At 35.4% G+C, this 15,751-nt stretch overlaps 1 protein-coding gene across 5 annotated transcripts in view; it reads right to left on the bottom strand.

The window, feature by feature from the left end:
• The window catches only part of PCDH9 (protocadherin 9), a 1,077,972-nt gene that overhangs the window by 678,746 nt on the left and 383,475 nt on the right, over positions 1 to 15,751 (bottom strand). For all 5 annotated transcript variants that reach the window (XM_072617056.1, XM_072617057.1, XM_072617058.1 and 2 more), the window contains exon 3: positions 15,172 to 15,273. In XM_072617056.1, the coding sequence (XP_072473157.1) occupies positions 15,172 to 15,273 (102 nt within the window). The remainder of the gene's footprint in view (positions 1 to 15,171; positions 15,274 to 15,751) is intronic.

The following is a 15,751-nucleotide window of genomic DNA, read 5'->3' as shown; positions in this document are numbered from 1 at the left end:
GTTGAATATGAGAAATATTGTTGATAATTCTATATATTTTTTACTATAATGACACATTTACAAAGCAGTATTACTTGAAAGATATTCTTATACCTAAAGATAGTTGCTTTTGGTGAATATTAAGTATTGTTCCTGATAAAAAATCTTTCTTGTTGTCTATTATATCACTGAACATTATTAATAGGAGGTAATTCCAACCTCTATTCCAACCTCACAGATTAAAAAAAAAAAACAACTGATATTTTAAGTATTTGGAAAATACATTATATGTATGCACATCTATGTAGTAGTGAGACATTTACCATGATACAGGAATCATTCCACATTTAAGTATTCCTGCTTGAAATACAATTCATACTATTGTAACCCATGTTTTCTACCCAAAACAATGGCTTTTTGTCTCTTCTGAGTGCCATGGCTTCTTGCAAAAGTGACAGGATGGTGGTGGATGGTACTCAGCTACTATACTGATTTCATGTATTTTACTCTTTGACGGACTTAAGGGATTAGGGTTTTTCTCAGCTTGGTTCCAAAATACATTTTTCATCAGATGAACACATAGCTAAGTGGTGCTAACAATCTGAGAAAGAACTTTCTGATTTAAGAAGAAAGAATGGGGTAGGGATTCTTTGGAGTAGAATGATAGACCTAACTTAGGTAAGGAAAATCATACCAGGATAACATGAGGGCATGGGAGATCAAGGAAAAAGAGGAAAGCAAAAGGAGAGAAGACCAGAAAGGGAAGCACCTCAGAAAGTGTGACCAGAAATTTTACCCTTGTGGCAGTTTTGCTTAGGCTTTGAGAGATAGCCAGTGAGTTGGTCCCTGAGATAATAAGATTGAAAAAAAAATACACTGCAAACTTAATCTGTTAATTTAGCCCCATCTTCTTGGTCTTCTTTAATCCAAGGTAACCTCCTCAAACCAGGATTTTGGTATCCAATCCTTGTCTTATTGAGTACTAAAGAAAAAAGAAAGAAAAAAGAAAAAAAAAGATACGCACATTTGTTAAGTAACGGAGCATTTCCCCATTCATGGGACCATTAGAACATCTCTCTTCTCAAGCGCTGAGAGTCGGATGTAATCATTTGCTCTAATTTTGGAAAGGAGTACTTCAAAAAGCTCTACTATAGTAAGAACCACAAGCTTCTCTAATTGAGTACCATGTGGGTGGGAGAATATAGAAATAGTCAATAAGGACAAGTGAAAAGATTCACTTTGCTGATTGCCCTTCTCCAGTCAGTGGCAGTCAAGATTTGGAGTCTATGGTTTAGATATTAATAACTGCTGGGACTTCCAGCTATACATAATGACGAAGACATCTGTAAAGCACTAGGGTTCTGAAAAAGTGAAGGAAGCAAGGCCCAGTTTAGCAGGGAAGGCTTGATTATAGTGCAAGTGGAGTCCCTCTGATCCAAGGCCAAGGCAGCAGCACAAAGCGGTTGCCAAATTTATCAAGTCTTATTTAAACCAAACATATCTCTAACTCTCCTTCTTCGTTTTTATTTTTGCTTCATCACCCTGCAGAGCATAATTTTTTGGTTTATCACAAAAATTCTGTCTGTTCTATCCTCTAAGTCATTTGTCACAGTTCTCAAGGTCACAAGGGAGCTCAGTGGGGAAGTATTTGTGTTGATTGATTGGTTTTGTGATGCCTAGGCCTACTGGTGCTGCTAAATAAGCTTTTTTTCTTTTTTTCTTCCTTTTTTTTAAGCAGTGGAGTGACTGAAGAGGAAAAAAAAGTTGTGAATCCTGTTAACAGGATTCATAAAGCCAGCTCTTCCCGGGAGATCCTGGTGACTTGCATCACTGCCCTCTTGTCACTTACTGAGTACGAGCAATGAGAACCCTGCCCTCCAATAGTTATTACAAGGAGAGTAGATTCCGTGTCTAAAATTAAGTGGGGGGAAAAGACCTGAAATATGGGATGTAATGCATAGCACAAGAATCCCATATTCTGACCTTTTGTGTATAAAAAAGAAAACTGCGTTTGTGTGTGCGTGTGTGTGTGAGTGTGTGTTCACACGCACACATTGCCTTGGGAAAAAAGACTTTTATTGTCATGCTTTTATTTCAGTAATGTACTCTGAAGGAACAGCATATGACACAACCCCAAGTTCATTCCTGCTGGGAAGCTTTTTACCTAAGCCAGTATGGGAAAGACTAGCACTAATGTTTCCCTCCCAAGCAAGTCCAGGAGTATGTCTGAATACATCAGGTTCTTTAGATTAACAAACTGTGTTCCTCTGGCTAAGTGCTTCCTGCTTTTTCTTACCAATTCAATAAACAGAGAGATAGGCAGGCAAACAGATTCTATTATCTATAGCAGCCAGAGGCACAATTTTAAATTTAGGAGTGAAGGACGATAGCTTGTCACTGCAATGGATTGGTGAATTATCATAATGACACTAATGAAAGATTTTAGACACTCTATGGAGGAGAAGAAAAGGCAATTTCCGGACACCCCATGGTAAAGGGGTCTTCAACTTTGCATCTCCTATGCCCATTCTGACATTGTAATGACACTGTAGTCTAGTTAAACTTTATCAGTTCAATTCTTTAGTAATTATTTCCTAACATAACATTTATGTGCTAAATATTGACTCTGCAAATATACATATATATAAATGTTTTCAATTTAGTTCAATAAACATGCAATTACTTTTCAGGTGTAAGGGACTGTGCTGGTTCCTGAGACTCTAAAGACAAAAATAAAACTTTTCCTGCCCATGAGGAGATTACATTCTTTTGGAGCAGTACAATGCAACATGGAAACAAAGACATCTGGGAAGGTAAAGGACAGCAAAAATCAGAAAGATGTAGGAACATTTCCTGAAGGAAGTAGTACCTGAACTGGGCTTTGAAAGGGAAGACGGAGAGGTGGAGGAAGTTCATTTTAGGAACAGGGGATAATTTGGGAGACACAACAGAGACAGGAGATAAAGTATTAAGTAGGGGATACTGCTAGTGTTGCCTGGAACATATAATATGTGAAAGGAAGCAGGGTGAAATAAGATTGTAGAGTTGGATCAGCCACATGTACACCCATGCCTTGATAGTCGCTGCTGATGGGGAAGGTGAGATGGATGGGTCACTTGAGTTCAGGAGTCCTAAGCAACAATGGGCTTTCCTCATCAAGTCTGGCACCAATATGGGGACTCCATGGTAGAGGTGTGAGGGAACACTGGGTTGCCGTTTTAAGGAGGGGTAAACCTGGGAAGGTTTAAAAAACTGAGCAGTTTAAAGCTGTCCAGTACTTTATGCTGGGATAAAAATGAGCTTTCATTGATACAGTTTGAATCAAAGTTAAACTTATTCCAAAAGGTACTATTTAAAATCCAAATATTAACTGGGGGTGTCATTTTTCAAATCATCTATTAGAGAGTGAGTTAAGTAGAAACATGATTACCACTTTTACCTCTTCCAGACAGTGAGATGATCTTTCTTTTCCTAATCTAAATCTGTGTCTTCTTTCCTCTCTCTCTATACCTTATCAACTTGTCAATAAAAAACTGCATTCCTATCTAAGTTTATAAATGCATGAATAAATAAACCAATCATTTAAAAACTAAGGCTTTAATCTGTATAGTTCTGACTAGATTTGTGTTCATAAGATTCCAAAGATTAAAAGGTTGGAATCAGATTTATCCAACATTGTAATATCCATAGGACAGTATAACAGAATGGCAGAGTTTCAAAGACAACAGGTGACCTTTGACATTCAGTAAATACATTTGTTTCAGACTGCTTTTTTTAATTCCTAAATTCTCATTTAGTTGACTCCCACTGATTTAAAATTCATGATAATTCAATCCAATAAAAATTTGGATACAAGCCTGAATTTGCAGGTGATGTAATGATCTCAAAAACTAATGATAGTCAAGATTCAACTCTACAGGTTAGACTGCTATGGTTGGATTGAATACCATGACATTTAATAGGGACAAATTTCAAACCTGCATATTTAGGTTCCAACATCTACAAGTACAAGATGAGGGAGGCATGATAAGAATGAACTTTATGTGAAAAAGATCTGAGAGGTCTTAGTGGATTTCAAGCTCAGAAACGTGCTGACACTGTACCATGACAACCAGAAAGTCAACATGATCTCTGGTCCATTAAGAGAGAAGTAGTGCGATAATGGATATTATAATTCTTTTGTACTCTTCCATGGTCAAGACCACAGAGGTAGAATTTTGTTCATTTGCAGAAACTGTATTTTAGTAGGAAATTAGTAAGCTAGGGAGCATGAAGAAGAAGTTGATGAGGATGACAAAACGCTTCAAAATCTTACAATGTGATAATCCACGAATGCAACATGGAATGTTTGTTCTGGAAAAGCAAAAACTTGGGAGGGTCATGATGGCTCTCTTTGATTAATTGAAAGGCTACTGCACAGAAGACAGATTAGGTTTTGCTTGTTTGTAGATGGTTCAACTAGATGCAATGGGTAGAAATTCTTGAGAGGCAGATCTTGGAGGTGTGGTATAAAGAAGTAGAATTAAAACAATTAAAGTTATTCCAAAATAGAACAAGTAGGAAGTAATGGATTCCCACTCTTTAGAAAAATGCAAGTCAAAGTTGTCTATGTCTTTATAAGGTATTCTCTAGAGGGTATTCTTGGTGAGGTGTAGGTTGGACTAGGTTGTATACATTTGTGAGATCATGCCATTCTGTGTTCACATTTAAACACTTTATTAAGAATAATTTGCTTAAATATTCATAATATAATCAATATTTCAATAGAGATGTTTCACCTAAATAGATAGAACCAAGTTATAACATTAACATGTGGCACTACCCAATTACCATGAATTATAATAATGACTATTACATTAACTATAGGGGACTTTCCTCCTCATTAAAGCAAGACCTCCATTTAAAAATACTTCATATTTTATGCATTTTAAAGTAATACAACTTCATATTTGAAATCCTCTGTAACTGATTCATCTGATATTGATTCCAAACTTACATGGATTCATCTGAGTTTAGGAGGTTTCATTGTTCCTGAAGAGGCATCCTGGAGAAGTGCGTAGGGTGCTAACCTGTAAGCCAGACCCCTGTCTGAAACAGACTAGTGACCACAACTAGAGGTAAGTCAATTAACCTCTCTGTTCTCTGGGCAGTTCTTTAACAATTTAAGATGTAGGGAAGGTTCCAGGTTGCATTGGTAAATAGAGGTTCCTTACCAGTAATTCCCTAAAACAAAGAAACCACATATATGGTCCAAAATGAATCTCAGTATTATTTTGTGATCAATACTCTTCCCTCAGCTTCTCAGCATTGAGGGATTTGCATGATTCATTAATTCACCATTGATGCAGCACCGTCTGCTTAGATGTCTTTATGCCTCACTGTTGTTGTTGCAAAGCCCCATGTGCATAGCACTGCGCAGGGTTTATGAGGATGCTTCAGTATATCATTCTGCTTTGAAGTCTGACATTTCCTTCTGCATGAAATCACTCCTAACATTACTAAAGTGTGAATGGAACTTGCTTGTTAAGTAGGGAAAGATGAGCATGCAGAAAAGATGGCTACAAACTTCCTCATCAGAATATACAATACTGAGACCTCTATACATCGTGCACTTTTGCATTAAGAGAAAATCAAGCATATCACATCCTCTGAACAATATTATCATGACAGTGCTCCCTAGTTTGCCCTCTTTCAAATTTATTTGCACCATCTCTAACATCATTTTGAGGTACTGCATATCTTGGTGGCAGATTCTGATTCTATGGAACTTATCTGCCAGAGAACCGCAGTATGAGATTTTAAACCAGGACTTAGGACAATTTATTAATCTTGGCCTTTGAGTTTCACTTCAATCCCTTGAGATATGGCGATATGGGTGAAACTAAAAGAGTTTTAGGCCCTTAGAATGTTGAAGATTCTTTATTTGGTGATGGATAAATAGGTAACAAGCACTTCTTGGAATAAGAATTACAAAATGGATGAAATCGTCTACTGTAGACATAAATCCTTGGACTTTTATATCTGGTAAGTAACTACCTTCCTATCTTAGAATTTTTCTCATGCCTTAAGCACTTTTTTTAATTCATCATTCTTACAGGTATAATTATATTCCCTTGGAAACAGAAAGATTAGCATGAGATCGTAGGTTCAGATTCAAAGTGCATGAAAAAGATCTAGGAACTTCCAGTATTATTCCAGAAGTTATAGAGGTGATTAAACAAGATGTCACCAGAAGGCAATACATGTCTCTTCACATCTAATATGTGCTATGTAATAGATGGACAAATAAAACATTATAAAGAGAATCACAACATAAAGCAGAGCTGTAGGGCACAATTTTAAATTTAGTATTATGAGATATTTTGTCTAAGTAAATACCAAAGACCCTTCTAAAAGGTGTAAATGTACATCACATTTCATAGTGAGTTATTTGTATTACAAAAGAAAAGATGATTTTTACATAAATGGAAAAATTTCATATTAAGTTAATCAAATGAGAGTCAGAGGACCTAGGTCTGAATGTCAAGTGTCCTACTAGTTACGTGTGTGAGTAAATCCCTTCTCCCTGGGGCTATTTCCTCATTTGTTAGCTAAAAAGATTGGATCAGATGACCCTCGCATTATCCTTCAGATCTAAATCAATGATCCTATGATCTAGTCTTAATGTACGAAGGGACTGACTTAAATTTATGCAAGAGTGTATACCATGGACCAGAAGCTAGGAAACGTAGACCCTAGGGATAGGCCTTGCTTCCAGATCCTGTTTCAATGTCTCATGAACTCAGAAAAATTTATAAAATCATTATCTGCAAGAGCTAGAAGAAACTCAGTAATCACCTAGAGGACTCCCAGTGTTTACCAATGAAACAACTGACTCAGAGAAGTTGTTTACTCCTGTTTCACTCATCTTTGCACCTTGTGGTGCTGAACATCCATAACCTTTCTGTAGTCTGGCTTTCTTACATATAAAATTGGAGTAATACCTACCTTACTCCTATGGTAAGGATAAAATTCAATAATATGTAACAATGCTGTGAAAAAATAAAATATAAAACACGTGAAAGTATAAAAACATGATACATTTTTGGTCTTAAAAAGAGAAACTCAAAATTGGTTTACAGATTTGTGTTATTCTGGAGGTGGGGGGAATGATAACGATGTAGATTATATTTTAGGTAAATGTCATTTAATATTGCCCTTGACAACTCATAAGACTTAAGAGCAAAAAGGGACCAGAGAAATAAATCATCCAATTCACTCTCTAGTTTTAAGGATGAGAAACTAAATTTCAGAATGCCAGCGACCTCCCCAGGATAATAAACAAAAGAACATGATTGAGACCAAAGTCTTCTAATTCCAGAGTCAGTGTTCTTACCATGGCTGTCTCAATGTTTTTTAGCTATGAAGGATTTCCCAAATAACAAAATCAAATATAAAGCTAACAATTATTACCCTTCATAACTTAGTGCTTTAAACAATAAATATTAGTCAATAAAAATTATTGAACTGAAATTTTATGGAATTAAGCAATAAAACTATATATATATATATATATATATATATATATATATATATATATATATATATATATATATATATATATATATACATACATACATTCTAAATGTCTTGCATTGCATACCAAGAAATCAGTTGCTAATTGGTGGCACTCATGATATCTTTAATAATGGAAGTGTAAAGAACGGGAAATTGATAAATGATTCTTTCTAGGCTCAGAGAGAACTAGAAATCTATCTTTAAGGCATAATCCACATATATACATGAATTTGTTCAGCCAAACACATGCTTATATCCATATATGGAAATTTTTTTATCTCCACCATAATTTAATCTCAGATCAATAATTCTCTGTCAAGCAAGTATGCTGAATTTTCTTCTATGCGCCTCCTTATTGGGTCATTTTAATCTTTGGCAAAGTAAAGTAAACCTACTTTAAAAATACAGATAGAACCCCCTCAAGTAATGCATTAAAAAACAAACTGTATTAGGATTTATGCATCATGTACCCATATTTCATTCTATAAAATAGAATGCACTAGCATCCTACTTTGATCCTTAATAGTAGTATGTATATAGATTATCTTTCCCTCAAAGGCTATAAGAATGGAGCACAAACTTTGGCAGGTTGACAAGATGTGAGTGCAGTATGGGACAAATGGTAGTTACTATGTCCAAGGACAAGGCAAACTACATTGGAAGAGGATCAACACCAGACAGATGTTTGTAGTGTGATTAATTTTTCACTTCAGCAACTCTAAATGATGACCTATTTAAGATCATGATAGCTTTTATCTGTATGATCGTGGATCCATTTCCAAATAAATCACCCAGAAAGAGTGCAATGTATAATAACTTTATTTATTATATGAGAGGTACCTAGTCAATCTCTTTCATCGACTAGCCCTGTGATCCTAGGCAAGTTTCTTAACCTCTCATGTAAGCGTTCCTTATTAACTTCTTTTAGTAATATTACAAGTTCCACATCTGAAACATGTGGAACAAGTTCGGTGGGGAAAGGGGGAGGGGAAATGAGAGGGAAGAGAGAGAGTGAGAGAGAGTGAGAGAGAGAGAGCTTTCTCACCACAAATTCCCTAAACAAATGAAATCACAAGTCTATCCGATGAAATATCCTATTCCCATCCTACTTCAAAATATATACACACACATAATTCACTTTATATGTATGTGTATACGTGTGTATGTGGTTCTTTATATGCATATAAAGAACATCTATTTGTATATTTTTATATGTTTCTATACTACAATGTATAAATTTACTGCAATTAATAGATATTTTGATCTTTTAGACTTATAGGACATTTGCATTGGAGTTTTCTATGCTAATAATGCTTTCTTATCTTTCAAAATTAATGTTCCAAATTGCAATCTCCTTTGATAGACCATATCAGAGCCCTCTTTCTTTTCCTTCTGGGTGAGGCAGCTAGGTGACATGACAGAATATTAGACTTGGACTCAGGAAGCCCCGAGTTCAATATCCTGCTCCAGGTCACTTAGAAGTTGTGTAATCCTGGGCAAGTTACTTTATTTCTCTCAAATTTAGTTTCCCTATCTGTAAAAATTGGGTAATATATCTCCTATATCACAAAGTTGCTATGAGGCTTAAAGGAGATAACATATAAAAAGCTTGGTAAACCTTGAAGCATAAATAAATGCTACTTATAGAGATGATGACAGTGATCATTATCATTATATTCATCCTATCCCTCAATACAAAAGCAAGTTATCTCTCTTTGTCTTCCTTTTTTAATTTTTTTTCTCTTTCTTTTTTTTCTCTTCTACTCTGTCTCCAAAGTAATCAGATCTTTGGCACCTCAATAAATTATTCATGACCACGGCACTCCACACTGTGCTTAGATGTGGGACTTCCTGGCATGCTTCCCCATTAATATCCACGGACATATGCACAACCTACAGAAAACCGTGCACATCTGTACATGAAACCCATAAGCAAATCCCAAGGCCTGCATTAATCAGAAACGCACACAACTTCATCTGTTTTGTGAAGTTCTTATAGGACTACTATGAGTTTTTTTCCTTCGTCAATTTCCCACTTTAGTATTATCTCATGTACTTTTTTAGTGCCTGGTCAATATAATCTTATCCAATATATTGTATTTCTCACCTTGTTTTATTCCCTGATTCTTTTGATTTTTGAATTTGTTTTGTTTTGTTTATGGCTTAAGCCTCCTTTAACGCATGACAACATAGACGTGACTAGTTTAAAATCCTCTTGTTCCTCTTTCTCAACACTAGATTCTTTTCACAAACAGCTGCATCACAGCTGTCACTGTGAATGGCAAAGATGTCCTTTGCTGATAAGTCTCTTCCTGTGGCACCCAGAGTTCCTTCAAACAGCTAATTAGCAGGAGCCAGGCCACAGCAAGGTTTGGCGCTGTCCTTCAAGTGTGTGGCCAGTGCTGACACCATCAACTGAGCTGTCAAATATGGCTCTTTGTAATAAAAAAAGAAATCAAGGCCACTTACTTTGTGGTGAAGAAAGAGGTAGAGAATAGGTTTTTAAGAAATTAAAGGAAAGTTGGAGGCATCCTCCAATGCTGTAGGCGAACAACTAAAAGTTTTTTACAGCCTCTAGATTTCATAACTGATGTACTGTTGCCATGTAGAGTTAGTCTTTCTTTTTATAAATCCAAGTAAAAACTACTTCTTGAATATCAAAGGAGCAATTCATAAATGTAGTCAAATTGTTCAAACATGGTCTTTTTTTAGTCTTGTATACAAACTGTTCAAATACTTCCCCACCCCAGCATTCAGACAGATAAAATTTTCTTCATTCTTTTCAGTTAGATTTTGATTAGAGCTGAGCACCATGATTTTTAAAAATCACATTTCTAAGTGGAAGAACATAATGAGTGTAGGATTGTATGCATGTGGATGTGTACACAAATGTGAGGTGGCATAGTATTCAGGAAGACAAACTATGTAAAATTCTAGATGGACCATAGACCCATCTTTACCAGATGGCAAACTTGGCTAAAGACTATTTTGCAATTATCCATAGAACAGTCACAAAATCCCTCAAACATCACAAAACAACCTTATTTCTGTCTCTAATTCTGCCTCCTTTTAAGTGGCTAAATGTACCTCCGTTCACTCAATCTGTATCTTCCCCTTTCAAAGTGGTACAGTTTAAATAGACTATTTTAATTTACCTTGCTATCATTTTGGTTAATACATGGAATATAAACATATGCTTATTAATCATAGTCATAAATCTTTGTTCATATGTGTACACATACAAGGAATAATCTAAAGCATATTTGTTTTCTACCAAGTATAAGATTTACATGAAGACAACTGGAACTGAAGTTAACATCTACTTTATGAGGATTCAGATGAGAACTTAACTTCTGTGAATTTTTTAATCCTAGCAAAGCCACAGATATGGACGTCAGTAAAAAGTCGAAAATATTTACTCTCTTGAAATGGATTTGCCCAATTTTGATTTGGAGCTTTATAGCAGCACATCTTGGGATATCTTAATCGGCCATCTGCACCCAGGAATTTCACGCTTGCTATGTCGGCCAAATTTCCAGAGTCTAGAGGCTAAAATTCACACTTATTTTTAAACCCTTCCACCAATCTCCCAAACTTTGAGAATTAAGATTCCCATCTGACATTGATTTTCGGATTTCATCCCTACAAGGAAGGAGTCTTATCTCAAAACTTCATACAGTATACACTAGACCACTTTGTTAAACTACTTTAGCTCCAGCATCAAAAACAGTGACGGGGGACAGCCACTCATACTGAGATGCAGTCTGGTGTGAATTCCAATAACTATGAGGCATTTTCCTGCAGACCCCATAATATAGACACTGAGAGTTGTACTGGCTTCCTCTCTGTGGTGTCTCATGGGTACAAGGCTATTAATGCACATAGAAAGAAAAACCACAATAAAACCTGTAGGTTAAAGACATACAGCAAAAGCCTACGCTGCCATATTTAGTATTCAAGAATCAAATTCCAGTCAGAGTTTCTCCATCTCTGTGCTTCTATTTTAAAATGATTGCACATGATATAGCCAGTGACAGAAACTGTGCCAGGGAAGAGAAAGCTTAAATATGAATTTCAGCTAAAACTCTACACCTCATTCCAAACACGAGCCTAGAAAACACCAATTTCAAATAGCAAATGATTTCTGTGACATTTGCTTCCCAAGAGTTAGATATGGTCCCACAAGCAGAAAAAAAAAAGTTACTTTATGAATCTAGAAACCTGTTCTACTACTCCTTACCTGTGTGGCCTGCAACAAAGTAAATAAACTTAAAGGTCTCAGTTTCCAAATGTGTAAAATAAATAAGTTGGAATATATGGTCCTTGAAGTCACCTGTAAGTCTGAGAGTCTACAATGTGTAGTCTTGTATATACATATACAATGCATAGGCTTGTATATACATATACAAATGTCTTTCAAATATGTAATAACTTCTTTCATTAGATTCCAACTAGTCATTGTTGTGATGTAATACTTTTCAGCACAGTGACTAAGGATTGTTTTAAGTCATTTCAAATCTGGAGACCATTGCCTTTCTTCTATAGTGATACTTACTTAAGCAACTGCATAAGTTAGCTGTGTTCAGTTGTATTCAGTCTGTCATTCTATTTAACAACACTGTAGGCAGAGGTTTTTGTAATATGGAAAATTCCATGGAGCTTGGGTTAGTAGTGATATATCGGAGAGCGAACTAAAGGAGGGATTTTGCAAATTATATAGACAGTAGAAAATGAGGGAAACATAAAATTAGATAGGATCACTCCATTTTAGTAAATAAACAATAGTAAATCAAAATGCAAGCACGGGTTGTTATGGACTTCCCTTTTAGATTGTCAAGAGACATCTAAGACTGAGCGAATATTCTCAAGGGGCTGATTATTAAAGTTTCCTCCTTAAGATTAGTCTCCCAGGAGCCCAGAGGGTATATCTAAAGGTGTTAAACACTTATTACCACCTTATAGAGTGGCCCCCAGGCTCTAAGGTTACTTTCCAGAGCTACAGTCTCTAAGCTCTCATTAGCACTTTTGACTGTTCTTTAAGGTTTATTTCACAGAAAACAATGGAAATGTTCAACTAAGATTTCTGAGAAAGGAGGGCCAAGTGGAGAAGCTTTATGGCCTCATAGGTGATTTAATTGTTCTGGGCAAAGGCATAAAATGTCTCCACATTATAAACTGTTCTGGTTAATTGAAATAAAAAACCTTTGGGGTTTTAACCTTTGTTGTGAAAGCTTTTTCCAAAATGTAATACCATACCCTTGTTACCCTAATAAGAACAGTATTAGTCATACAATAGGAGACGCAACAGGTATAGTAGAGAAAAGGGAGACATCTTTAGCCAGGAAGACATGAGTTAAAGTCCTACAGTCTGACACTATGACCTGAGAAAAGACACAACCTCTAGAGACTCAGGGGACACCACAAGGCTAAACATTACAGATGAATTAATACTCTTCATTGGCAAATGGATTTTCCTCACCAGAAGTTCCCTAACCTGATGAACTAACAGATCCGCCCCTGCCTTCCTTGCCCCCATTAGCATAATGGAGCCAATTTAATCATTCTTTTATGAATAAAGAACTTGTAGTGCTTCCGACTATAAATTTTGAATATCAGTATAAAAGTCCTAGGAGAGTTTTTTTTTCCCCTTTAATAAATCCTAGATATAACTTATTTTCTTGTTCTCTGTTTTGAAGTCTAGTTTTTTAAAAACTGGGTTAAGGGGATCTGGTTAAATATAACTTGATTATATCAAGTATAGAACAAGCAAAAACAGAAACTTAAATAGCTAATATGTTCTTTATGTAAATCCCATTACTTCATGGAATGCAGTGTCATAGGAACATAGGTTTTAGTGCTGAAAAGAACTTTAGCCATCAGCTAGAACATCTCTCATAAAAAGATAAGGAAATTTCACCATTGAGAGATTAAGTGACTCGCAAAGAAATAAAAAGGTCCAGATTTTGAACCCAGGACTTCTGATTTCAAATCTAGAGCTCTGTATTCCTAAAATCTACATGGGTATATTTGTACTTACATGCAGGAATACCAAGAAAATGGACCACAAAACATAAATGTTGAACATTTTCACACTGATTTTAGTCTCTATTGTTAAATGGAGAAATTAATATTTAATATACATATTATATATGATATATTATTTGTAATATAATACATAATTACATAATAAATAAGTTAGAGAAAATAATGAGGAGAAGAAAGCCAATATATCACCCCCAAATTTTGCAGCATCACATTACCTATTTGCATTGAAATACCAACCTCTTGTATTCACTCATAAAAACCACTAACACTATCACTAAGTTCTCCTGGTTTCTACCCTGAACAAACAGACTTGGTATAAGTACTGGGCGTTTTCTGGTTGTTGTTTTGGGGATATTTTTGTGAGTGTGAGGGAGGCTGGTATGTATGAGTAGGTGTGGGTATCTGTGATCAATTCTCCCCAAATTGATGGAGTTTCTCAGTACCACCTGACAGGAGACCTAGGCCTATCAGATCTTTCTTCTTATTCAGTTAGTATAACCAGCTTCACAAAATCCGTTCCCATAGGTGCTACTAATTATGAACAATATATTTTTTAACATTCATAGAAAAAAAATTAGAATCTGAAATGGTACTCTCTCCTAACACATATAGGAAAGGTCTCTGGAGGCCCTTAAGGCAGAAAATAGGCAACACTGACACAATCCCACAGAATGTTAGAACAGATTAAACCTGTGGCTAAAAAAGAGGATCATATACTTTTTATAACTGCTGAATTCATTAAAAAGAAATAAAATAAAGCAATTTCATTAGATTATAATATGAAACCAAAAGAGAAATAAAGGGCAAGGACTATTTCTCCTTCAAGTTAAGAAGGGATGTAGGGACGACAGAAAAGAGAATCCTAAAAAGGTTAGTGAAAATTCCAATTTCAAGTATTTTCTGAGGTTGACAGAATTAAATAGCACAATCTTTTCTGGAAGTAAATTAATGAAGTAAATTAATCTATCAATAGGATGATTACATTTATCCCTTAAATTAGATAGTAATGAAACACAAACCAACACAATGACATTCTGAAAAGGCAAAAACTTGGACCAAGTATATACATTGCAAGAGCAGACAAAAATTGGCTCTTAAAATTCACAGACAAGAGCATTATCACTATATATGTAGATAACTGAGTCAAAGACTAAAATTCAAATTGGTTGCTTGTTCTGTACCTGTGTTACATGCACATTTTTTCCCTAAAAACAACAATACATAATTGGGAATACAAAATGGTTTCATAGAGATTATTCAAAATGCAGAACACATATCAAGTTATATCAATAATCTGTGATTTCGTTGGTGTAGAAATTCTCCCCACCAACACAGACTGCAACCCAATCTCTACTCAATAGATAAATCTTGGAGAGTTGCCTGCGACTCAGAGTCATTAAGTGACTTGCCCATGGTCACATTGGTAGTAAGTGTCAGAGGCAGGATGTGAGCCCAGGTATTCCTGACTCTGAGCCCAGCACTCTACCCACAATGCAACACTACCTTCTAATATACAACAAGAGAGTATTTAAAATAAAGAGCATGAAAAACGGTCAGCACTAATGTGGTTTCTATAGAGATTTGGCATACCTCATAATGGCTTTCTTCATTCTCCTGAATGTGGAAACCCGCAGAGCCGGGACATTTCTGAGGAGTGACAGGAATACTGTCACCTTTGCTGTGTGTATTACACTGCAAGAGATTACCAAATAATGGTGACAAACTACTCCACTTTTAGGGTGTCTACTGAGAGAAATCATTATTTGTTATGATCCTATTAAAGGAATTCTACTTGAGCTAATGAGGGTATATAAGACAGGTACATGCATTAACAATCATATAACACTGGCTTTAGAAGATGCCAAAAAAAAGTTTCTTGTATTAAATAACACCCTTGGGGACACAAAATTATATTTATCATTTGGCATAGAAAGTAAGGAAACTAAAAAGTTGTTCTTTCATATTCTTTCCCTTTTACATTAGCTTTGGATATTGAGTTTAAAGTTATACTTAATACAAGTTAAATAATGTCAGATCTATACATTAAAAAGGATATGATTAAAAATAATCAAGTTCAAAGTCTCAGAGCATTAACTTTTTTTCTACATTGAATGCTTGAGCATTATCTTAAAAGCCTAAACAAATCATTTTACATCAAAAATGTAATTAA

Source organism: Notamacropus eugenii, chromosome 6 (genome assembly GCF_028372415.1).
Source record: "Notamacropus eugenii isolate mMacEug1 chromosome 6, mMacEug1.pri_v2, whole genome shotgun sequence".
Lineage (NCBI taxonomy): Eukaryota > Metazoa > Chordata > Mammalia > Diprotodontia > Macropodidae > Notamacropus > Notamacropus eugenii.
This window is presented reverse-complemented; position numbering and strand designations above follow the sequence as displayed.